Source organism: Marmota monax, unplaced genomic scaffold (genome assembly GCF_021218885.2).
Source record: "Marmota monax isolate L192 unplaced genomic scaffold, Marmota_monax_Labrador192_F-V1.1 WCK01_AAM20220418_F8-fsc00066, whole genome shotgun sequence".
Taxonomy (NCBI): Eukaryota; Metazoa; Chordata; class Mammalia; order Rodentia; family Sciuridae; genus Marmota; species Marmota monax.
In genome coordinates this window covers 5,506,402-5,531,411 of record NW_026692805.1, presented here as the reverse complement: position 1 = coordinate 5,531,411, position 25,010 = coordinate 5,506,402, and the positions used below count along the sequence as shown (strand labels likewise).

The 25,010-nt window shown below is 37.6% G+C and overlaps 1 protein-coding gene across 4 annotated transcripts in view; it reads left to right on the top strand.

Moving 5' to 3' along the window:
* Epc1 (enhancer of polycomb homolog 1) overlaps positions 1-25,010 on the top strand; it is a 94,825-nt gene that overhangs the window by 26,968 nt on the left and 42,847 nt on the right. Inside the window, exon 1 of one of the 4 annotated variants that reach the window (XM_046448230.2) lies at positions 1,747-2,220. The exons of 1 other annotated variant lie outside the window; for it this stretch is intronic. In XM_046448230.2, coding sequence (XP_046304186.1) covers positions 2,068-2,220 — 153 coding nt within the window. In that variant the 5' untranslated portion in view covers positions 1,747-2,067. Of the gene's footprint in view, positions 1-1,746; positions 2,221-25,010 lie in introns of those variants that run through there. 2 more of the 4 variants (XM_046448227.2, XM_046448228.2) reach the window with 2 other exon arrangements.

Below are 25,010 nucleotides of genomic sequence, written 5' to 3'. Positions count from 1 at the left end.
TGAGGTCCATGCTACTGTCCTTGCCTAAGATATCTTTCTTCCCTTCATATTTTGCTACGTTAACCCATACTTATCCCACATAATTTGACTGAGATATCATCTCCTCCAAAAAGCCTTCCCTGAATACTTCATTAGAGTCACTTCCCTGGGTTGGACGCCACTCCAGTCTATTCATCAAAATGCCCCTCTGCTTGTGGCATTTAGAATTCACCTGTATTGCTCCACACTGTGTGAGCTCCTCCAGGAGTCCTTTGGTTGACAAGTCAGCAGCAACACACTAAGAAGTCTATAAGGACTCTATAAATGTTTGCTCATTGAGTGAATAAATAAATGCATGGTCTCCATATAGGAAAGGCAGGTTTAAGCTCCTCTGCCTCATAGAGGTGAGTTTTCAATATTGGAATTTTAAAATAATCTTGGAGAACAGCAATCTACCTCTTTGTCATCTCCCCACCTGGTGAAGTGTAGTAAAGTATGCTAGAATTTCCCCAAGTGTGCTGTTATAGCACACTTGGTAATAAAGGTGATAATTAATGGCATCTAGAAACCAACCTGGAAGATAGCAGTTTGTCTGTATGACCTAAGCTAATAACACCTCATATAAAAAACAGTATTTAACGATTATTCTTACTACGTAGCCCCTAGCAGGAAAAGCAGACAATTTTTTTTTCTGGGTGAACATTTGAAATTTTGCTGCCAAACTTATTAAACCCACTAGAAGGAGATCTCTGGATACCCATTTTCATGTGTAATATGAACCAAATAAATGTTAGTAATCTATCATATCATTTAATCTCTCCTAATAATTCAGCCTTTCTTTTGTGGGGAGTGGGGGGATTGGCGAGTGCATTACAGGTTTTATATGATTAAATTTTATCAAGCTGTTCAGAGAACAGATGACAAGTGTGAATCCGTGGCCAGGTCGAAACAGCATTTGCTTCCAATATAAACACCAAGTAGATATAAAGAACTCGGTCTAGAATTGAAGGCCTTGCTTCAAATGTTTTCTCTAAAGATTACATCGTATCCTTTGCATCAGTTACAATAAAATAGTATACACGAATAGTTAAAATGTAAAACTGGAGGGGAAAAAATTACTTTGGATCGGAATAGAATAGCATTTATAATGAGCGGGGTGGGTGGGAACCTGACCAATGATCAAATATCATGGATACTTAAATGATACTTTGAAATGATCCAAAGTTTCATGACATAGAAATAATTGCTGCTAAAAAGTTTACCCAGAGTAACGTTTTGCCCCTGATTTCGTTTGCATTTTTATTTTAAAGTCCTAAATTGCCGCGATCAGTAGGATGTGGGCAGCGCCTCCGGAGCGCCCCTCGGACGCCCGGCGACCGCGGCCTCGACCCCTCGAAGCACCAGGCAGGGATGACACCGGTGCCCGAGCCCGGGACTCCGGGGCAAAAGCACCGCCGAACAGCTCTCCCCCGCTGCCGTTCGACAAGCCGGCGTGCGGGTGCAGACAGTTTTCCGGCACCTTCGCCCGTCAGAAAACGGCGCTGGGAGGGAGCGAGCGAGAGCGAGCAGCTGGAGCGCTGGAGGGCGAGCAGTCCCCGCCGGCCGGCTCCCGGCGTCCGAGCGCCCGCCAGCGCCGCTGCCCCCTAGGCCTGCCGCCGCCCCCCGGCCGGCGGAGGGCGGGGGCCGCGGCAGCCCGGCGCGGGGAGCTAGGTGGCGGGCGCCGGGGGTTGGCGGGACGCGCGCTCCGTGCCGGCGCCGGCCTCGAGCCCGCGCTCCCCCCCCTCCGCGTGCCCGCGCCGCTGCGCGATGCAGTGTGGGGAATGGCTGGGGTTGGCTGAAGAGCGCACAGTGGAGTTTTAATGTCCGCCATGTTGGCCATGGCGTATTGAAGAGAGCGAGCGAGAGAGGAGCGGAGCGGCACAGCCTCCCACCCTCCCGGCTGGTGTTAGTGCCCGGACGGCGGGTTTTGTGCTCCGCCCCTCAAGTCCCCGGCAGCGGTAGGCGAGTGGGGACCGAACCCCCGGTTCTCCATGATCCCGCTGGCCGGGGCCGTTTCCCCAGAGCGGAGAGGTATCTGCTGCGCCTGAGATGAGTAAACTGTCGTTTCGGGCGCGGGCGCTAGACGCCTCGAAGCCGCTGCCGGTTTTCCGCTGTGAGGATCTGCCCGACCTGCACGAATACGCCTCGATAAACCGGGCCGTGCCGCAGATGCCCACCGGAATGGAGAAGGAAGAGGAGTCGGTACGTGTTAACTCCCCTGTCCGACCCACCGCCAGGCCCCGCTCCTCTGCTGCCTGCGGCGGCGGCGGAGCACCAGACCCACACAAAATGGCCGCCATCTTCTCTTCGCCGCCGACTCTCGGTCGCCGGCCGGGCCTTTACCCTGCCTTCCCCGGCCTAGACCCCCGGCCGTCGCGGCCCGGCGGGCCCTCCTCGAAGGCCACCCGCCGACCCCGGTCACTTGTACCCGGGCCCCGCGGAGTTCGGGGGCCCGAAAGGCACAAAGGGGTCACGTGACAAGGCTGCCGGCAGCCATTTTGTGGTCTCAGTTCTTGGGTTGGGCCTTGTGCATCCGGAGAGGGGAACAGGCTGGGTGGCGGTGGGGGTGCGGCGAGCCGGGAGCCGCGGACCCGCCTGCAGCTTTTCCGCGGGCCGCTGGGCGGCGCTCTAGGGCCATCGCGGCCTCCGCGCCGCCGCCGGCGCCGAGGAGCGCAGGTTCTGCGCACAGGCGGGGAGTTTCACTTCCAGGAGGCCTGGACAGCGTGCCGGGCTCAGTGCAACCCCACGTGGAGCCTCCGAGGGCCGGGCCAGGCGGACTGCAGGCATTTGAGGCTGGTGTCCTCCTCTCCCTGCAATGAAATGTCGGGATGCTCCGTGTTTGCCCATACGACTTAACATTCATAGAAAACTTACTATTTGCAGTATCCTCTTTCTGGAACGTGTGCATGCATCCCCTGTGCCAGTTAGTCGGAGGATAGTAAACGACTATCCCTGACTTTTTCTTTGATCCTGAAAAATGTGTTGCAGATTTGTTTGGACTACGTGGCTCTTCCAAAGCCCTGCAACTTTATTATTCATTTATCTGTAAAATAAATTTAATTTCGCCTGCTTTCAGGTCTCTCAAAGGGAGGGAAAGGTCTGATTTAAGTAAATGTCAAAGACCAAAGAGGGTCCTTTTTAATTCATAACGGGACTTAAGTGAATTCCTTCAGAGATCTTAACATTGAGATGTCTAAATTGGGTGGGTTTTAATATTTAAATGATTTATAGCTAATTGACAGTCATTGCTGTGGCTTTACCTTGTTGTGGAAGTTGGGTTCAGACACAAGGATAATAGAATCTTCCTCTCATTTCCCCCAGATCCTTGACAGTATAACTTGATGACTTCTAATTCTAAGGAATTGCATACCTTGGTTTTCAGGTACAGCCATTTAAACAGGGTGCAGTGTATTGACAGTTCAAGGAAGTCAAGGATTCGCGTGGACTTGTGTGCTACAAATTTGTTGTGGAAAATTGTACTGTAATACTTCTATTGGTATTGTAAGAATTTTTAATGTAGAAACTATGCTCTGTAATGTTGTCTTTGAAAATAAAACTCTTTAAACTCTTTGGGTTGGTTAACCTTTTAAAATAAAATAGTTGTGACAGTCGAATGTTACTTTTTGAGAGTAGCATCCAACTTTACAGATAAGTTAAGTGTATGTAGTAGTTGAGATTGTCTAGTGTAGTACTGACTTTCAGCACATCACCTATGAGAATCGTACCTTTTATTTTTACTTGTATGATCTTAGAGTAGAATGGTGCCATTTGTTTATTTTTAAATAAGTGATTTGTTTTTTTTTTTTTTAATTAAAGTACTTGTGACTGCAGAATCTTGTCTTTTGGTTTTATTTTTGTTTCTCTTTATAATTTTAACAGATAATAACTTTCAAGTTAGGAGTTGGTGTTACCCTGCCCTGGAAATTAATTTGTAGTTCTTGTTTTGCAGCCAAGGAATGGGAGAACCTGATTAAAGCAAGACGGCAATACAGAATGCTTTAGAACTTTAGTTAAGTCTTGCTTCTATGAATATTTTGGACAGTCCCAAGAGCTACAACCTAAAATGAGAGCAGAGTTAAACTGAAGTATCATGCATGTTAAATTTTGCAGGTAATTTTTGCTCACTGAAGTACAGTAGCTATCACTAGGTCATAGCATGTGGATCCCCTATTTTTGATGGACATAGGGATTTTTTCTTCTTTCATGCTGCCTTTTTCCATCACCTGTTTTAAAAGTTTTCACTTCACAACCAACCAACCAAAACTGTATGATCAGTGAAGCTGAATAAGTACTAAACTTAATACAAGAATGTAAAAAGTTCCTGGTAATCCTGTGGTTGCATGTCCTTAGTGGTAGGTCATATAAATCACAATTTTGAAAGAAGCATGTTATGCATTGTTGAAAATATATAGTAAACATAAAGGTAATTGAATTCTAAGTAAACCTTAGAAAAAACAAAACTGTACATAGTTTGCTGGAAGTACTTCTTATTTAAAGAGGAAAAGTTAATTAAAACAGACTTCTGTTTTTGACATATTGATTATGCCTTCTATTAGCTCCCCATAGTCTAGAACCTGAATTGACTGGCTAGCTTAGCAAAAGTACATATTCTTATTTTGGGGGCAGATTTAGATGAGGATAGTTTTTTTTTTTTTTTTTTTAATATTTATTTATTTTGTTTTAGGTGGACATAGTATCTTTATTTTTTTTTATGTGGTGCTGAGAATCGAACCCAGTGCCTCACGTATGCTAGGCGAGCACGCTACCACTTGAGCCACATCCCCAGCTCCGAGGATAGTTTTTTACATACCACTTTATTAATAAAAAGCATTTAATGATTGGAATACATCTGCAAAATTGTCATGTGAAATATACCTAATAATTATTATATTTGTGGTAAATTTAGTACAAATCTTTAACATATGAAAAGAATTTAATAACATACTCGCATTTAGCTTATTTTAATCAAAGCTGACAACACTGGTCTAAATAGTCATGCTTGTTAATTTTAAAGAAAACAGTTTTAAGTAAAATCCCTCATCCATCTTCCCTGCCCCTGGTCTTTTGGAAATGAAAAACATTACTCAACTTTAGAACTTAGTTATTTTATTATTGTAGTAGAATTGAAAAATAATATATAAATATAATCGATTGAAAAATAATATATAAATATAATCGATTGAAGGACTTATCTGGATCCTGATGTTAGGGAGCAAATATTTAAATTCATTCAATGAAGTAAGTTGCAAGTTGGTAATGCAAAAGATAACTTGATGAAAACCTGGTATTAATGAATTACAGATATAAATTTTAAATGATTGAGAAACAGTGGACCATCATCACCTCTATGAAATAAATGAGTCCCTTTGAGTATTGAACAAAAAGTTAAGTTGGAGGCAGATGTCCCATTATAATTTATCATTTCTAACTTCATAAAGTCAATTTTATTATCTTTATGCTATTTATTGCCACAGTTTTACATTTATTTGAAACGATGTACATTACCAAAAAGATTAGTCCTATGAGATTTTGTTTTGTTTTGCTTTGTTTTTTGGTACTGGTACTTGAATCCAGAGGAGCGTTACCAATGAGATACATCCCCAACCCATTTCATTTTTTATTTTGAGACAGGTTCTCACGAAGTTGCTTAGGGCCTAAGTTGCTGAGGCTGGTCTTGAACTTGCCTTCCTCCTGCCTTAACCACCTGAGTCACTAGGAGCACAGATGTGCACAACTATGCCCAGCTTCAGATTTTTTAAATTGACTTACGTTGATTAAAATTGGAGTTTTAAGTTAAATCCTCCATTTTGGTAATACCACTTTGGGATACATCTTAAAAAGTTCTTTTTAAAGTGTTGTTTAACAAGTTGGAGTGACTTATCCTCCATATAACATTTTTCATGGGGTTGTATTGGTGTATGTTTCCATTTGTGAGGAATAGAGACTTATGATATTTGATGTATTTGGGATGTGAAGTATGATATCAACCAATTCAGAAGCAGGGTCTAGCTATCATACTGTGACAGCTTATCTTTATAAGGTTCTACCTGGACAAGATAGTCTTACACTCCTACCTTTTGTCTCCTTCATTATTGGCCCAGTATACAGTGTTATTGAGTCCAAGTTAAAGACTTTATTATAAAGTTGATAGGAGGTTTCTTTTTGTTTTGCTTTAATGAGGGCTAAAGTGGCAATGTGCACATATTCCGAAATTTTTTAAATTTTTATGAGTTTAATAGAAGTTTCATAGAAGCAAGTTTCATAGAAGCAAGTTTAAATCGCTTTAAGTGATAAGCTTGAAAGTTTGATTTCTGATTTTTTAAATAAATCTTTTTGTTTTTAACCTTTAATATTCTAAACCGCAGTTTTTAGCTCTTCCATCTGGAGCTATAAAGATCAGTCCAGATTTCTCTGTTCTGTCCACTCTCTTGGAAGTGAAGAGAAATATCTGAAATCTCAGTTATATTAGAAGGAAAGTTTAACAAAGAACCTACAGATAGTTTGGATTAGAAAGGAATTGAGAGTATTTAGGATTTTTGCTTTAAAGAATAAACAATCCAGATAAAGCCAAAGATAACAGAAATGACAATCTGATTTCAACTTTTTACTTGTCTAAGACATTTTTGAGTAGAAGTTCCTAGGTTCTGAGGGTTATGGGGACAATAGTTCTGGAAGTTGGTGGATTCGCACAAAGTGCATATAAAATTTTGTGATGTATTTTTCTAGAGGGAACGTTCATACTTGTCCCTCAAGTAAATAGTAATGGGCCAGGTCAGAAAGCTCAAGAGTTAAGATAGTCTGTCCTGGAGTTCTTTTGGTTTTGTCCAATCTGATAGTAACTAGAAACAGGATAATTGAAATATTTTAAAAAGTGTAGGCAACCCAGGAAGACACTGAAGACTTAACTATAAAAGGGACCTCTTGAGAATCTAAGTGTCTAGGTACCTAAAGTATTAGTATTAACTTCCATTTCAGTATATAATTTAATATTTCAAATTATTTAGGCTTTGTTTTCTTAGCAATAATAAAAACTAATGGGGTTATGTATTTAAAGGTGTTTTGTGGGTGCTTCATGATCACTAGAGGAATTTTTACTTAATTTTCTTTCACCTCAATAAAATTTAAAAGCATTATTTATTATACAGAGTAGTAAGCAAAGGATAAAAAGCTGTGTTTAAAGGTTCATGATTGTGGGGCAGAATTAAATAGTCTACCAACCAATCTTATTATTTTATTAAACACAGACTGGGCTTGTGTTTTACGTTTTTAATTTTACTATGTCCTGATATTTAAGTAGTAAACAGATACAGAAGTCATAAAGACACACATATGACAGTGTTTTTTAAGTACTTACTAAGAGTTCAAGAGTCCTGTTTGTATATATTAAATGTGGATCCTGACTACATTTATTACTCAATTCCTTGGAAAATTAAGGGAATTTAATTGTCAACATCATTTTAAAGGGAACAATAATATGGAATAATTGTATAGTTTGTGATTCTACCTTTTAGAAATAGAGAACCCATAAGGTAATGATAATTTTATATTGTACTTCTGGAATAAAATGAATTGTGAGGGACTGGGAATGTAGCTCAGTGGTAAGAGTGCTTGCCTAGCATGCATACAAGGCCTGGGTTAAGTCCCCAGTATTGAAAGGAAAAAAAAAAAGTTTCTAAATACAAAAGTGGTACGAAAACATGAAATATTTTAAAGACAGAACTACAAATTTTAGGGAACTCAATAAGAACTCAATGTTTTAAACAATTTGATAGTAGTGCTTAATGTGTTTATAAATTGTTGATCGAGTTTCCTAACTTAAAACCAATGATTTCTATAGACATTGTCTTTTGAGTTATTACAGTATTTTAAACTTAGTGGACATCCAACTTTAAATGCATTTAATAAATTTCATCCACCAGCCCTACTGTTGTAGATAGATGAAAAACAAATTTGGTGACCTTAATAAGTCTTTGACACATTATCTGCATCTTAGCTTTGGTGAATGCAGAAATGATGAGTTATTTTGAAGACATAATGAAGGTTATCTTTTAAATGTTTGGTGTTTGATTCAGCTGGGCGTTTTGGCACACACTGTAACCCCAGCAATTCCAGAGGCTGCAGCAGGAAGATCTCCAGTTCAAGGCCAGCTCCGGCAATTGAGCAAGACCCTGTCTCAGATTTAAAAAGAAAATTGGTTCGATTTTGATGCATTCTTCCATAGCTTGCTGAATTTTGCAATGAATTTAAAAAATTTTTTTGTTTCATTTGTTTGCAACAAATTATCAAAGCAAATTATTTTAATTGAATTCCCTTCAGCATTAGCAAGTACCAGCTGAATAAATAACATGTGGCCTTAGAGTAAATCCAGGGACAAAGATAACCCAAAGTTTCAACTGTCATATGGATGACATATAGTTGTTTTACATTATAGCTATATTATATATGTAAAAGAAAAAACTCTTTAATTTAAGCAATTACTAATTGAAAAAAAACATCAAACTGGGATTTATGAGACATATGTCCTAGTCTAACCTCTCATGCTGTGTAGGTATACATACATGTTTCCTCAAACCCAAATTTTCTTCATTCAAAAATGAAGAAATGGTTTTATTTCTATTGTGTTGATATTGTCTTTTCAAATGTGTGTTACGTGCTTACAAAATAAGTCTTTAAATCTTCAGTGACTTCCCTTGCATGTTATATGAACATAATTTACAAAGAAGTAAAGATAGTCTAGGTGCATGGGTAATTGGTTCCAATTTAGTCTTTGGAAGCTCTGGGATTTACAAGTGGATGCTATAGCAGTATTGTAAAGATTTTGAGTTTAGAGATGGAACTCTGTAGTGATGGTTACAGATTGATGGTTTACCTGTAAGATAATAGTGTGTGGAGGTGAAGTAAAATATAAATATAGCTAGTTGAAGACTAAAACAAAAATTTCATCATTATTCTAATAACTGAGTGGAGAGATTTGAGTGAGGTACGTTGTGTAAGAAACACATAAATACATTTTTTATTGATTCTTGTAGCAAATGTTTATTGCTTATTTGCTATGAGCCAGATACTGTTAAAAGCCCTGTGGATACAACAGTGAATAAACAGGGATTGTTTCATGGATTTTACATTATAGACTCTGGGCTCAGAAGGTAGAAATTTTTTTAATCTACTTTGTTAACTGATGTTTTCAGCACCTGAAATAACGCCTGGTACATAGTAAGTGTTCAATATTTGTTTAGTTGAATAACTGAATTCTAATGGAAGAATGTAGACCAAAAAGGAAAAAAAAAAAAAAAAGATAAAGAAATGGATAAAAGTATGTGGCAGCAGAACAAGAAGTACATAATTTCAGATAGATGAAAGAGGAGGATTTATTTTGCATTGGTGGTAAAGGCACATTTGACCTGAGACTCTAATGTTGGGAATAAGCCCAACATTAATACCTATTAACATCTGGATGGAGAAAGTTCTAGGCAGAGAGCCTGAAGTAGGAACAAAAGGAAGTCCAAAGGAGTAGAGCAAAGTGAGGAAGGGGATGGTTATTATGCCATGAGGACCCACAGGCATTCAGGGGATACCAATCAGATAAGGAATTGTAGGCTACCATAACAAGCTTACATTGCTTGGAAATGAAGTAAGCCATTAGTTTGAGGTAAAGGAGTGACAGGTTCTAACATTTTTTAAAAGATCACTCTACCATGTGGGAAATGAGTCATATTAGATAAGAATGATGGCCTTAAGAAGGGTGGTAAAGGTACAAATTAAGAGAATTAGATAGTTTGAGATCCTTTTGATGGTACAACCAACAGAACTTGCTGATGGATTTGGATATACTGATGTGTTCAGAGATGGAGAGAAAGAATCAAGGATGAATCTCTGAGATTTAACTTGAGCAAATTAAATGAAAATTAGAGGAGGGATGGTATACAAAGGGTGGAAGAATCTAGTTTGAAGACTTTTACTTGTTCAAATGTAACTCGAGTTGTGAGAATGGTGTACATTAGAGCAATTTGTGCTCAAGTGTATGATTTGGAAGTCGTTAACGTATGGTTGGTAATTTACGCTGTGCTCAGGTAGAGGAGGAAAATGAGGCTAAAAGTGTCTCAAGAAAGAAGGACATTGGTTAGCCGTGTCCACTGAGAAGATGAGTACTGGAAAGTGGTTGTTTAATTTGATATGCCATTGGCCTGTAACAGTGGAATGGTGGAAATTTCCCTCAGTCTGGCTGATGGCTGATCTGAGCCTATGTGGAAACTTAACAGGTCTCTGAAAGGGAGAAAGGAGTGGTGGGGTTGGGGAGGACAGTTCTGACAGGTCACAGGGCTGGAAATGTTACATCCCCGCTTTCCAGAATGGAAAGGGTTGTTATTACACAGAGCATCAAATGAGAGTCCTCAGAAGGGTTATTCTCTGAGTAGTAGAGTCAAATTAATGCTAAACTAAATACTTCTGGACTTCTCTTAATAAAGATTGAACAGGAAACTCAACACAATCTAAATTTCAAACAACTTGTGTCCCAGAACAAATACCAAAACTGTTTGAAGGAATAAAGATTCTACAGTTTAAAAGAGTTTGGCCTTCAGTCAAAATTATCAGGCATGCAAAAGAAGCAGAAGAATACGACCCATAATTAGAAAAAAATGAATCAACCAAAAAAAAAAATGCCTAGCAATAAGCCTTATAACAGAATTAGTAAATTAAAATGTTAAAGGGTTAAAAAGAATGTACTATAACTAGTGTAAAAGAACAGAACTAGTATAATAGAACCATTTAAAAGGATGAAATAATTCCATCCCCTCTCTGATTCAAGGACTTTGTTCTAATAACTATTTCCTGTCTCTCCTGGATCAGTCTTATGGAGGGATCTAATTAGGGAAGAAATACTTTTTTCCCCTCTTGAAAAGAAGGAAGTTTTATGAGAAAAAAAATGCACAGTAGTTTGGTGGAGTTGGTAATGAGAGGACAGAATGGTTTATCCTATGATTCTACTTCTCTATGAAGTAGGAGGTGAGGTCATCACCTGAGAGTGAGAAAGGAACCTTAAGAGAGAGGAAGGTAGGTGTGGGAAAGCTAACTTATTAGAGAAAGGAGTAGAATTGATGAATTTGTTGAAGGTGTAGTATTTGTGATTATTTAGAAATCAGACCAGTCAGCTTATTTGGGCAGTTGAATGGAGATCAGGAGTTCAACTTGATTTCCAGCACAAAGTAGGGTTCATCTAGGGTTGAGCAAGTACAAAGGAGGAATCCAAGGATGAAGACAAAAGTATTTATGAGGTAGATTATTGTGATGGACCATGGAATCTAAACTGGGTAAGCAGGGAAAGAAGGCATCATGGAGATAATGAGTAGTAGAAGATTGACGTAGGACTTTCAGGATTAGAAGGCTCAGGGGAGTCATTCCTTAGAGTAAGGGTGTTAGAATAAGCTAGACAAGTCAGGAGGGTGGGTGGTGGTTACATGCTTGAGTTAAGATTTCAGAGGTGGTAATAGTTATTAGTGAAGGCAAGATTTAGAGTATAACACAGGAGTGGTGGCAGAGATGGAATAGAAGAGATCAATGTGGGTGTGAAGGTCATGATATTAGATGATTATTCAAATGGATATTATTGTAAAGAATGGATACCAGGGGGGCTGGAGTGTTAGCTCAATGGTAGAGTGCTTGCCTAGCATGTGCAAGGCACTGGGTTCAATCCTCAGCACCATATAAAAATAAATAAAGGCATTGTCCATATACAACTTTAAAAAAATAAAAAGATACCAGAAGTGTGGGGTTTGAGAATATGGTGAGCTAGTGACTGTGACCAAGAGACTGCATATGACAACTTGGGAAAAAAGTGATGGTATTGGTTTATAAGGGGTTATAATTTTTTTTTCCAATGACAATGGAAGAAATTATATAGAACCAGCAGTGGGAAGCAAGGAAGATGAATGCTTGACCCATCTGTTAGTTTGGAGGATATAGGAAGAAAAAAGCTATGAGGAGACTCATAGTGTTTGTGGGAGACTACCAGCCTTTAGGTAGAGTAAAAAGATGGGAAAATATTGAAAGCAGTGATGTTTCTGTTTCACAGAACAGAGTGTAAGAGTTTGGGAGTGGGGAAGAGTAAAAGATAGAGATCAGATTGGTGATAAGAGCCAGGGCAATCCTGTTACATCTCAGAATGGTAATGAATATGAAGAATGAACTCTGAGCTGTAAGAAATAATCCTGTAGCTTGAGATGGTGTGAAATTCTGAAGGGAGGGCAGGTCCACTGGGGAGAAACTGGTGGTCCTTTGAACTCTAGGGAATATCTGCCCTGCTGCTCAGTTGATTAAATATTGTTACAAAAATGAATTTGTGTATAGCACACCTATTTTACCGCTTGGGAAATGGATTTAAAGGTTGTTTGGAACACCAGAGACCTTTGCTTATTTCTCTACAGTGGTTCTTATTGAGAGCTATATACTGTTCTTCCACTCTGGAAACATTCTGGAAATTTGTGAGGGCACTTTTGATTTTCATAAGTATTGAAGGATGTCAGTGGCAAGTAGCAGGAAAGGGCTTATAGTTATACATGTCCCACTGTGCAAAAAACAGTTCCACAAAAGGAAAAATTGCCAGTGTGACTTCTCACTGTCCCGCAAAATATTCCAGTAGATGAAATTCCATTTATAAATTAATTGAGTCTAAGACCTAATTTCATTTTTACATATGATTTTTTTTAGGTTGTACATGCACTAAAATTTTCAGGAATGCATCTAGTACATAGTAAGAGAATAATGTACTTTTTTTGTTCAGAACTTCGCAGGAGTTATTTCATCAACAACACCACCATTTGTGATGTTTAAATAGCCATAGTACATATCTGTAAAACATGTTATTTTTAGCTGTTAAGTTCCCAGTGAATTCTCTTGTAAGCATCTGTGAGAACCTCATTTTGTCTTCTTGGGTCGCCCAAGAATTTAAATTAAAATACATATTATGTTACTTTCCCATTTTTTTCCTTCTCTATTTGATAAGTAGGTCCTTGAATTTATTATTTGAACAATGCTTGTATAGGTAGGATAATGAAGGATTTGAAAAGAGTGAGCAAATGGAGTCTGAAAGGTCTGAGAATAGCTGCTTTATTGGGTTCAAAACATGAGCTATGGAGTTAGGCTCCGTTAAAATTCTGGTTGTGCTACTTACCATAAGTAAAAAAAGTATGGTGCTCATGTTGTAAGTGCTCAGATCTTTTAAACTTATTTTAATTTTGCTTTTAATCCTTAAAGGATTGAACTTTATTGGTAGGTTGGTAGGTTCTTTTGGTACTGGGGATTGAACCCAGGGGAGCTTAACTACTGAGCCACATCCCCAGCCCTATTTATTTATTTGGAGCAGGATTTTGCTAAGTTGCTTAGGGCCTTGCTAAGTTGCTGAGGCTGGCTTTGAACTTGCGAAATTCCTGCCTCAGCTTCCTGAGCCATTGGGATTACAGGTGTGCACCATCACACCCAGCTTAAACTGTTTTTTTTTTTTTTTTTTTTTTTTTTTAATATTTTACTTTTTAGTTGTAGTTGGACACAATACCTTTATTTTATTTATTTTTATGTGGTGCTGAAGATCGAACCCAGGGTCTCGCACGTGCTAGGTGAGTGCTCTACCGCTGAGCCACAACCCCAGCCCCTGGAACTGTTTTTTAAAAAGGTTAAATTTCAACACATTTTCATCATAACATGATATTGACTATAGAGTGTCTGAATATGAGTAGATACTGATTTTTGTATCCTAGTTTTATTTATCATTTAGTGGGATATAAGGTATCTAAAAACATGGCCTTATATGGACAAGAGAGTTGGTTCATATGGATTGTTTTCTCAGATATACACTTGGTTTCCAGTGGGATGCATAGGATATAGAAAATGTTTTGAAGACTGTTAGCTGCAGGTGTGTATGTGTCGTGTATGGGGTGGGGGGCGTTCTACACCTTTTAGTAAGGGCTGAACATTTGAGTAAGGGATGTACGTTTGTGTAATTTTTAAGTTTTTGAGTTTGCTCTGCCGCTTAATATATTTAAATCTAAGAATTCCTATTCAAGTGTTAGAATACCCTCTTAAGAAGGTTTATCATTGCTTATTTTGTTTTCCTATTTTTAGTTTTCACAACTCCAACCCCTTCCAATTTTTCAGGATGATCTTTCTGAAATAAATTTAGTTGTTACGTTGATATATGAAATCCTTAAATTGTTTATTTTTTTCTCATAGGTTAAAATACAGAAACTCCTTAATAGGATTTACTGGGCCCTGCATGATGTGGTTTCTGTCTCCATTTTCAGTGTTTTCCCTTTTTTCTGTGTAAGCCTGTTTTAGTTATTAGCTCTACATAACATTATCCCCAAATTTAGTAGCTAAACCAGCAAATACTGTTTCACGGTTTCTGAAAGCTAGGAATCTGAGTGACTTATCTTTGTGATACTGGCCCAGAGTCTTTCACTCTTGCCTAGGGTTGCAGTCTTCTAAAGGCTTAACTGGGTTTGGAGAAGGCGCTTCCAGGTTCATTCACTTGGTGCAAGCCTCAATTCCTTGTTGGCCAAAGTCCTCTGTTCATCATTACATGGGCTTTTCCACTGGTTGTCATGATGTCCTTATATCACGGCAGCTGGCTTCCTCCAGAACAACAGATCCAAAAAAAAAAAAAAAGAGGAAAAACAGACAAATAAGTTCCTTGGTTGAGTCTCAGTTCCTAGGAATAATTCATGCATAGCTCTCAGCTTTGCCTTTTGGGCTTTTGGTTCTGACTTCTGACACCCCCCCTTAGCCCCCCCCAAAAAAAAAAGTATCACATGTTTGCAACTGAGTGCTTTTCTTAACTTGCTTCTGTCCCAAATTTGGGGCTCATTTTTATTTTCTGCTGGCTCTTGTTTTTTGAGTTCAGTATACTATAATTCTTCTAAAATTTTTGTTCATTTTCTGTGAATTTTTAGAGGTCTATCCATTAGTTGAAACCATATGTATAAATTCTTTTACTTGTGTCTTTTACTAAGCTTTGCTGAGAGAACACTCTTAAACTTCCCCAACCCCCTATTATTTGGTTAAGAGAATCTGTGAAGCAGGCTGTTTGTCTAACAGTACTGTGAGGCGCCCTTTTTTTTTTTTTTTTTAATCTTTCTGAGGTCTTAAAAAAATTTAACAGTTGCAGCTGGTCATGGTGGCACAAGCCTGTAATCCTGGCAGCTCCGGAGGATTGCAGCTTCAAAGCCAGCCTTAGCAACTCATAAAGGCCCCAAGAACTTAGCAAGATCCTGTCTGAAAATAAAAAATAAAAAAGGGCTGTGGATGTGGTCTAGTGGCTAAATGCCCCTGGATTCAGTCCCTAGAACCAAAAACAAAACAAAAAGATTGTACAGTTACTCCCTTGACTTAGTTTATGCACGGTGTTTTTGGGGCCTTGGATTTTATCTTGACTCAGGGTCAATTTCTAAATTTTAGCATATTTTGTAGTCTAGAGAGACTGTAAATTTTCCTTAAGAGTTCTTTTTTTTTTTTTAATTTTTTTTTTTTTAAGTTATTGGCGGACACAACATCTTTGTTTGTATGTGGTGCTGAGGATCGAACCCGGGCCGCACGCATGCCAGGGGAGCGTGCTACCGCTTGAGCCACATCCCCAGCCCTTTAAGAGTTCTTGATTTAGCTTATTTTCATTTTTCACTGTATATAGCAGAAAAAACAAGGCAGCACTTGTAATTGTGGTTGAAAATTCTCCTTAGTCACCCAGTTCATTAGGTAAAGTTTCCACTTTTCACATAACTTAATGGTATCAGTGTTATTAAATTAAATCCCATTCCTAACGGGATTTGCCTTCCTCCAATTCACTTTCTATCCCTACCTCAGCCATATGGAACACCATGAGGTTTTATTAGGAGCTTCTTCATCAATGCCCATCGTTCTGGTTCCAAGGCCATTCTCATATTTTAGTTTTTGTTATGGTTCCAAGGCCATTCTCATATTTTAGTTTTTGTTATGACGATGGGGACTCACTATCAACATATGTACAGTTACACAACTATCCAAAATTTAGCATCTCAAAACAACTGTATTCTCAGTTTTTGAGGATCAGCAATTCAGGAGCAGCTTATTATTGGATAGCTCTGGCGTAGGTTCAGAAATGCTCTTCAGGGTTGCCAACCCTGCTTCTACATTCTCCTTTCAGGCTTACTCTCAATGTTGGCTGGAGGCTTCTGTTCTCATCACACAGGCCTCACAACATCTGGCTTTCCCAAGAGCAAGTGATGGAAGAAAGGAGTAAGAGCATGCCCAAGACAAAAGCTGCAATCTTTATAACCTAATCTTTGAAGAGACATACCTTCGCTTCTGCCTTAGGCTATTCATCATGGCCCAACCAATGGTACAGCGCATAGGGAAACTACCTGAAAGTATGAATATCAAAAGGCATTTGTCACTGGGTACTGCCTTGGAGACTGGCTACCACAGACCCTGTCAGTGAACTGAACTATTGCTATACTTGATGTTTTTGTTGTTGTTGTTGAGCATGCTCTTTCTCATCTCTGTCTTTGCTTACACTGTCCCTCTTTACCCCTGTTGCTTTTTCTTTTTCCTTTTTTATATTCACTCAGCAAGCCGCTTTACTGTCAACTCTTCCCAAGCCCCATTACAGCTCCTGAACTTTAGAAAACAAGTTGATTTTTATGGTTATTATATAAGCCCTTTGGAAATAAAAGCATGCTCTTTCTTAAAAGTTTAATATTGTAGTGACACAAATGTTTCTGTAAACATCAGGCATTTAGTGATGACTGTGTCTTCTAAAATGGTAATCAAATACCTGTTTTGTTTATCCTTGAGTTTTTGGAGTGAAGCTAATGAAATAGGATTTAAACCATGTCTTATGGGAAGGAAATGAGTTGGTATTAATAAACTAGAATTTTTAGCCATTGAAAATTTCATGACCTTTTCCCAAAAGTACCTGTTGAATATTGTGTTAATGTATGAGATGACTCATACATGAAATATTTGTAAACTTAAATTTTCAAATTATAATGCTGACTTTCCCTATGTACTGTGGGGTCTACAAACATATCTTTTCCTTCAGGCGGTTTATAATTCAGATGGCAAATAAAGACTGTCTGAGGTTTTTTGTTTTGTTTTTTAACTGTTGTAAAGATCAAAAATATTTATTTTCACTTTGAATAGTTTGTATGTTACCACTTAGTCTAATAAAAATGTGTAAGCCAACTACTAATAATTAGTGCCTGAAAAGTAATCTTTTTTTTTAACCATTTAAATATAAGTACAATAAATCAGGTAAAATAAAAATCAGTTATATTACTCTTAATTTGTTTTCTATGTTAATGTTCTTTTTCTCTGATCTGACAGGTTTGAAAATGAAAATTTTGGTTGCAGTTACCTTATTACCTTCTTTGAAGTTTCATTTTCATCTATCATAGTGGCACATGAGAATTCTGTATAAATTTTCCTTTTGTAAATTTTTTCTTTGAAATACAATTCCTCTAAAATATAAGGTTTGTTTTCTTAATTTTCTGTGTGCCAGGGAATTTTATAGAATTAACTCTCTAAATATATATAGTCCTTGATTCATTTGTCTTGGATTTTTCTGTACACTAATACTAATGTAAAATATCCATGAATATTTTTTTATTTTTTGATATCAGGGATTGAATCCTGGGGTGCTTAGACCTTTGAGCCACATCCCTACCCCATTTTATTTTGAGACAGGGGTCTCACTAAATTCCTGGGATTGACCTTGAATTTGCAATCCTCCTGACTCAGCCTCACAAAGTATTTGGGATTACAGGCATCATATGCCACCATGCCCAGCTAAATCCATGGAGTTTTATTTCATCTTTTGCTTGAACTTTTATGCTGTGATTTGTACAGTAGACATGACTTCAGAAATTCCTTATAATTTTTGTAGTGCTGAAATAAACAGTTTTCACTAAGCCTTATCAATTGGGAAATAATGGAATGTAATCTAATGTTTATTAAAAGAAATGGCATAAAACAAGATGACCACTCATTCTTAATATACATATGTCTTCTAAAAGGCTTGCTGGGGCTAGGTGGTAGTAGTACACACTTTTAATCCCAATAATTGAGGAGAGTGAAGCAGGAGGATTATAAATTTCTATGCATTGAAGCATTGCTCCCCTATAGGTTATGTTATTAATGAATCTCCCAGGAATCCTTCATTTCCCAGCATTAGATCACTTAGTTGTCCATTCATTATGAAAACTGGGCAACTTATATTCTCTCTGAAAAAGTAAAAAAGGTTGGGAATGTAGTTTAGTGGTAGAGCAACCTTGTGTTTAATCTCCAGTGCCACAAAAAATAAAAGTAAAAGGATTGCTGGGGTTTTTGATTTCTTTTTTCTTTCTTTCTTTTTTTTTTAATATATGAGGGGATTGAACTCAGGGGCACTCAACCACTGAGCCATATCTCCAGCCCTGTTTGTATTTTATTTAGAGACAGTCTCACTGAGTTGATTAGCACCTTGCTTTTGATGAGGTTGGCTTGAACTCATGATTCTCTTGCCTCAGCCTCCCAAGCCACTAGGATTACAGGCATGCACTATCTTGCCTCGCCTGCTGGGGCTTTTTAGAGATGTTGTGATAAAAATTCTGTTCATAATGTATTCAGATTTACTGTATATCCCAGTGAAAAAGAAAACTAGGATGAAATTTTAGATAGGCTGGTAAAAGTTTAAAATAAATAAAAGTTAAAATTGCAGTATAATGGTATTTTTATTTGCTATGTATTTCATGTTATTATCTCCATTACTACTTTGCTAATTTGAGGTACTATCATCTCTTGCCTAAATTTTAAATAATCCTTGCAAGAATGCAGCTGCTACCTCCCCAGTATTAACACAACCAGTGGTCCTTTGAAAACAAATCTATTGTGTCATTCTTGCTAAAACCTTTTCCCTTTGTTTTCAAGTGGGAAGTATACTGGGCTTTCTGTGATCTGTCCTCTGCCTGTTTCCCTCCCTACCTCTTTTTATTTCCTCCAAAGCCTTCAAGTTTCCTTCAGCCTTAGGATCAATTCTTATTTATTTTTGTGTATTAAAAACTGATCCCCTGAGTTAATTTAGTAATCTCCCAGGAGTCCTTCAGATCCTAGCTCAGGATCACTCCTTTAGTTGTCCATTATTAGTTGTCTATTGTAGATTCTCGTAATCTAATCTTTCATAGAATTTAGTGTTGTAAATTTCATTTTTTTTTAGGTGGTTGTTTGATTATAGTCTTTTACTGTAGAACTCTAAGCTCCAAGTATTCTAGCATTGAAATTAAATGCCTCTCTTACCAAATGAATGACTGGATTGGCCTATTGTCAATTTGTTCACCTAACTCAGTGCTGTCTTTAGAGATTAAGAGCATTATTCCTATTGTAATTTAGGATTACATGAAGATAATGATTCTGTCATGTGGTTACTGTGTGATTGGACAACTCTCTTAATCACTTAGCCTTCCTTTTATATCACTTACCCTCATTTTTATCACTTAACAGAGGGAATTTGAACTAGGCAATCTGTAACCTTGCCTCTGGCTTGAATGTTCAGTGGGTTTAAGGGTTTCCTTGAATGTGTTGGAAAGGTCAGACTGTAAACGTATAATCCCCCAATCTTAGTAACTCTGTGGCAGATGTATTTCTGGTACTACATTCCCCTTTAGGTTGACTTGGGGGTTGGGTTCTGTTCTACATGGTCTCACCCCCGCCAGGATTCATATTGACAGGGCAGCCTCCATCCTGAACATTGCCATAGTAGAGGAAAGACAGTCCTGGTAAATCTCCTATCATGTGTCAGCTATTAAAATGCTCTGGTCTTGGGGCTGGAGTTGTAGCTCAGCAGTAGAGCATTTGCCTCATACATGTGAGCCACTGGGTTCAATTCCTAGCACCAGATATAAATAAGCAAATAAAATAAAGATCTGTCAACAACTAAAAAATATTTTTTAAAAAATGCTCTGGTCAGAATTTCACTAGAAAAAGTTCCACCTAATTGTAGAGGTACCAAGAGGTACAGTCCTAGTATATGACGAAAAGGCAGAAACAAAAATACTTGGCAAACAATACTAATGACATATCTGTCTTTCTGGTCGACCAAAGACTTGGCTTACCCTTCTCATAAACAAAATACACTCCTCTCCTCCCCGGTGAAATCAACTCAAAATCTCAATTATGACAGCATCAAACTTGAAGTCTCAGGATTTCCAGGTGATACATATTATTCTGTATATCAGATCTGGATGTGTTGCCTTTTGATCCAGAAATCTATGAATGAAAATATTATCTACAACTCCTCTACCCCAGTATACACTGGAATATTAGGAATAGGATAACTACAATAAATACTTTCATCTGTATAAAGGAAGATTGAGAGATGCATTGATCGATAACAATTCAAAAGGCCACCAAGCTGCCATTACAAGGGCCCCCACCCCTGGGTATGGGGAATATTCTTGTTTAGGCATTAAGTCTGCCCTCCTGGAGAGGCTACCCAGTCCCAGTGTGTTTGGGGGGGGGGGCTGGGGGGCACTATTGGTAGTAATATCTAGATCTTCCTTTTTCCATCATCTCTGAGCCTAATCTGAAGTAGACTGTGGAAAATGTGCCCTTTTGGGAAGCTAAAACACTTTATAACCTGCTTCTTGCCTATAAAAAATTGGAGACAGGGCTGGGGATGTGGCTCAAGCGGTAGCGCGCTCGCCTGGCATGCGTGCGGCCTGGGTTCGATCCTCAGCACCACATACAAACAAAGATGTTGTGTCCGCCAATAACTAAAAAATAAATATTAAAATTCTCTCTCTCTCACACTCTTTAAAAAGTTGGGGACATAAACATACTATTTAAATCAATCAAGATTTTGGTGTTTGGTTTGTTCGTTGGCAGCATAGCTTAGACTTCTAATGTGCTAATGATTCAGCTCAGTGTGCTAGTATTGTTTTGTCTTTTCTCCTAATGCTGTTACTGTGAACCCACTGAACTTTTGCTGGAAGAGCTAGGTGCTTAGTGTCTGTGTCTCTGTCCTCCCTTTCTTGTAATATCAAACTCAGAACACCAATTCATCATTTTAATGTTCAGGTTTTTTTTTTTGTTTTTTTTTTTACCTCCTTCCCTAGGGCTACAGATTTTTAAAAGTTATAATAACTGACTTTTACCAAATAATTTGCACTGCATGGCGTGGTTTGCTATCCTTCTTAGCTTCTGAAAGGGTTCCTTGTGTCCTGATCTTCAAACCAATGGCCTATATTTTAGTTATTCATTTTTTAGTTTGTTTTCTTGTTATGAAAGTACCCCACTTCTGAATACTAATTTTTATTTATTAGCCGAAGCCAGATTATGCTGGGATAAAAAATAGACTCAAAGTCTTCAGTGGGGTATTATTAATATCAGAAGTTTTTTTTCTTGTTCATGTCACATTTGGGTTCATCATCATGGGTCAGCTGGGGAACCAGGCTTATACCACAGTTAACATCTCCAAAGTGATGACTCATAATTTTGAGGGCTTTGAAAGATTTCACATCTTTCACCAGCAATTAAATTCTATGGTCCACATGTAATATGGGTCACTTTGATTTAATTCATTGACCAGAATCAGTCTTATAGCTTCACCAAACCACAGGCGAGCCAGAAAGTAGAATTGTTCCAGAAATATTTGAATGCACTTTCAGTATTCATCTTTGTGTATTGGGGTAGGAAAGATGAGATGTTGTAGATTTTATGCTATAATTCCTTGCATTTTTGGCTGTGTCTAACTGTCCTCTTGTTTTTAGAGAGCCTTTGTGAAGAGAAATTAGAAGTGTATCTTTTCTTTTTCTTTTGTACTGGGGAATGAACCCAGAGGTGCTTTATACACTGAGTTATATACCCAGCAATTTTCATTATTTATTATTTAGAGACACGGTCTCTAAATTGCTGAGGCTGGTCTCAAACTTGTGATCCTCCTGTCTCAGTCTCCCAAGTCACAGGAATTGCATGTATCTACCAGTGCACCCGACTCTCAGCAGTATATTTTAAGTAGGCCATGTATTATCTGTTTATGTTTTTAATCTCTTCTGTCCTATATAATGTATTCTGACCGTGATTTGATTAGGTTTTAATATAAGTTTCAATAACCATTTCCTTACTAGCAGGCATGCTGGGTTGATAAATATCACACTGAAATAAACTCCTAATTCAGTACTGGTGTTGTAACTACAGTCCTCTGCTACCATTTATTATTGGAAAATTCATTTGCCCTCAAAGAGTTAAAAAAGAAAATTGGCACTGTCTGCCACAAGTTGTTTCTTTGAGATGAAATCAGATGTGATTACTTGTTTCTTGTTTAGACCTGAAGATTCATTCTGACCAAATTTAAGGTAGCTCCTAAGATGATTCAGACTTAACATGATTTCCTTAATATTTTTGTGAGAAACTTGTCTTAAATATTATCTGGAAATCTTTATTTATTTGAGGTAGTTCATCTCTTTTTTCCCATACCCAGGGAAGGAATTTTTGTGATGTCTGTATGAATCTAAGGACCTTTGCAAGAAGAAATGTAATTGCCCTTTTATGGCTTTAAATACCAACTAAAGAGATAGTGATTTAAATGTATTAGGACTAGATCTGCAACTACTGTAGGTATGTTGTTCAAGTTTTGCAAACATTCACCTCTTCCTCTCCTGATTGAAATCATTACGTATTTTGTTCTGTTTCCTTGGGGAAGAGGTTCAGGATTTATTTTAGAAGCAAAGTTTCTAAATGTTTCTGAGTTATCTCATCCATTTGGGATGACTTGTAGGGTATAACAACACTGACATGAATTGCTGATATTAACTTCCAACTTGATCAGGAAAGATTCGAGGACAAGACCTCCTGATGGTTTTTATGCATTTTTTTTCTCTTTTTGTTTTATGTTTTAAAGTGAGTAGAAAGAGCTCATTCTCATGTAAAACCTAATGTGACTACTGTAGTCTCTAAATAACCTGGATTTGTCTCATAAAATTCTTAAATTCTGTAGTGGGATTTGATAATTTTTAGAGGTTGACAGTTATTTTATTCAGTGATAGTCTGCTAATAAAAAGTTCTTAAATTTATTATATGTTTTGTACATATATAATTATATATAAATTTCAAGTATATTAGTTCTTCAAATATTAGGTATTGTGCTGAGCTGTATGTATATTTCTTATCTCATTCTGTCCTTACAATGACAATTAACTGTACATAATTAGTAAATGGCAGAATTGGGATTCCAATGCAGGTTTCTGATCAGAGTGTGTGATGTTACATAGGATACTTTTATATGCCTTTCTGTTTTATAGAGCATTCAAATATAGTATCAGAAACCTTTCTGTGCATCATGTTTATATTTTTAAAAAAGAATTTATGTTACCAAATAATATTAAGCAAATTAGAATAATTTGAAATTATGATTTGAAAACAAATCATCTACTGTGTTAATTAGTAGAAGAGAGGATGAGTTTGAGCAAATGAAGAAACATAATTGAATAACAAAGTTTTTGAGAATATCAGAGCCCATTTTATGATCACTATATAAAGATATACTTCTATTACAAATACCCCAGGGTTTCATGGTTTTATTGAAACCAGGAAACTTAATGAAAGTTAAGAAAGGAAAAAAAATTATGTAAGGTTATTTTCAGTTGTATTCTGAATTTAATAAGTATGCTGTGTGAACTACCACTTTTTCCTATATTACAGTTTTCCACTCGTCTTAAACCTGCACTAATCTTAGCATTCATACAAACCTTAATGGTTTGGTTTTAGTTGGATAAAACAAAGTATGTAATAAAATAATTGTTACAATAGCTAAATCATGCTTGTACCATTGATTGGAAAACAAAATAGATAAATTTGGGGGTTTTTGTTTGTTTGTTTTTTGGGTTTTTGATAGAACAGGGCACGTTCAAATTTAGTCTATTTTGACACTGTATTTCAACTTAGTTTATCACATAAGTCCTTACATATAACTGGACTGGCTTTCTTGTGACATAATTTTCCCAGTGTTGTCCTTCATATCCAGCATGCCTGGACTTTACCAGCAGTTGAGCCTTATGAGTTCTAATCAAGTAGAAGTACTCCAAAGAGAATCCTGACATGAGTTAGCAAATCCACTCTTTTTTCCATAAGTTGACTATAGCTTCCCAGTGGTCCTTGTACCATGATACTGTTGATCACCTCTTCAGCTGTTTAAAGTCCTTTTTGCTTCTCTCTTAGTATTCTGTACCAACCAGAACTCAGCCCTAGATGGGGAAAGCAAAAGAAGACAAGAAGGAGGAATTAAACCACAGTAGAAAGACCATGGGGTTCTGGAGTCAGACCTCAAACCAAATCCTACTTCTACCACCTCGGGCAAGTGACTTAATCTTACTGAGCTCCACTTTCCCTTACTAAATATATTCAGGGTGAAGATTAAGTATTTTAATGTAGGGTTAAATATAATGATAAAATTTTTAACTAATAAATGGCATTTCTTTTACATAAGAATCAGGTAGTAAATATTTTAGGCCTTACGGTCTCTGTCAGAACTACTCAATTTTAGCTCTTTCTGGCATAGAGCAAAAGCAGTTGTGGAAATATTTAAGCAATTGAACATAGCTATGCTCCTGTAAAATTATTTACAAAAACAGATAATAGGCTGGATTTGAACCCCAGGGTATAGTTCGCCAACCTCCAATTTAAATTCTTGCCCATAAAAGTTATTTGCAGTGTGAGTCAAAACAGACCCCCCTTTTGAAAAAACTGTAAAATATGTCATTATGAGTTCAACAGTATAAGGGGTCACAAGGTTGTGTTTCTCAAAATTGATAAAAGTCTGTGGAAGAGAATGCTTACCATAATTTTTACTCCTCTAAATTAAAAACTGGAACTCATGAAACATTTAAAAATATCACACAGTGATCTAATAAATGGTTAAGAAATATGATTTTTGTGTGTGAGAGCATGTGTGCTGGGTTGCCGCAGTCTGGCTGGGCACAATCAGGAGCCACTTGTCA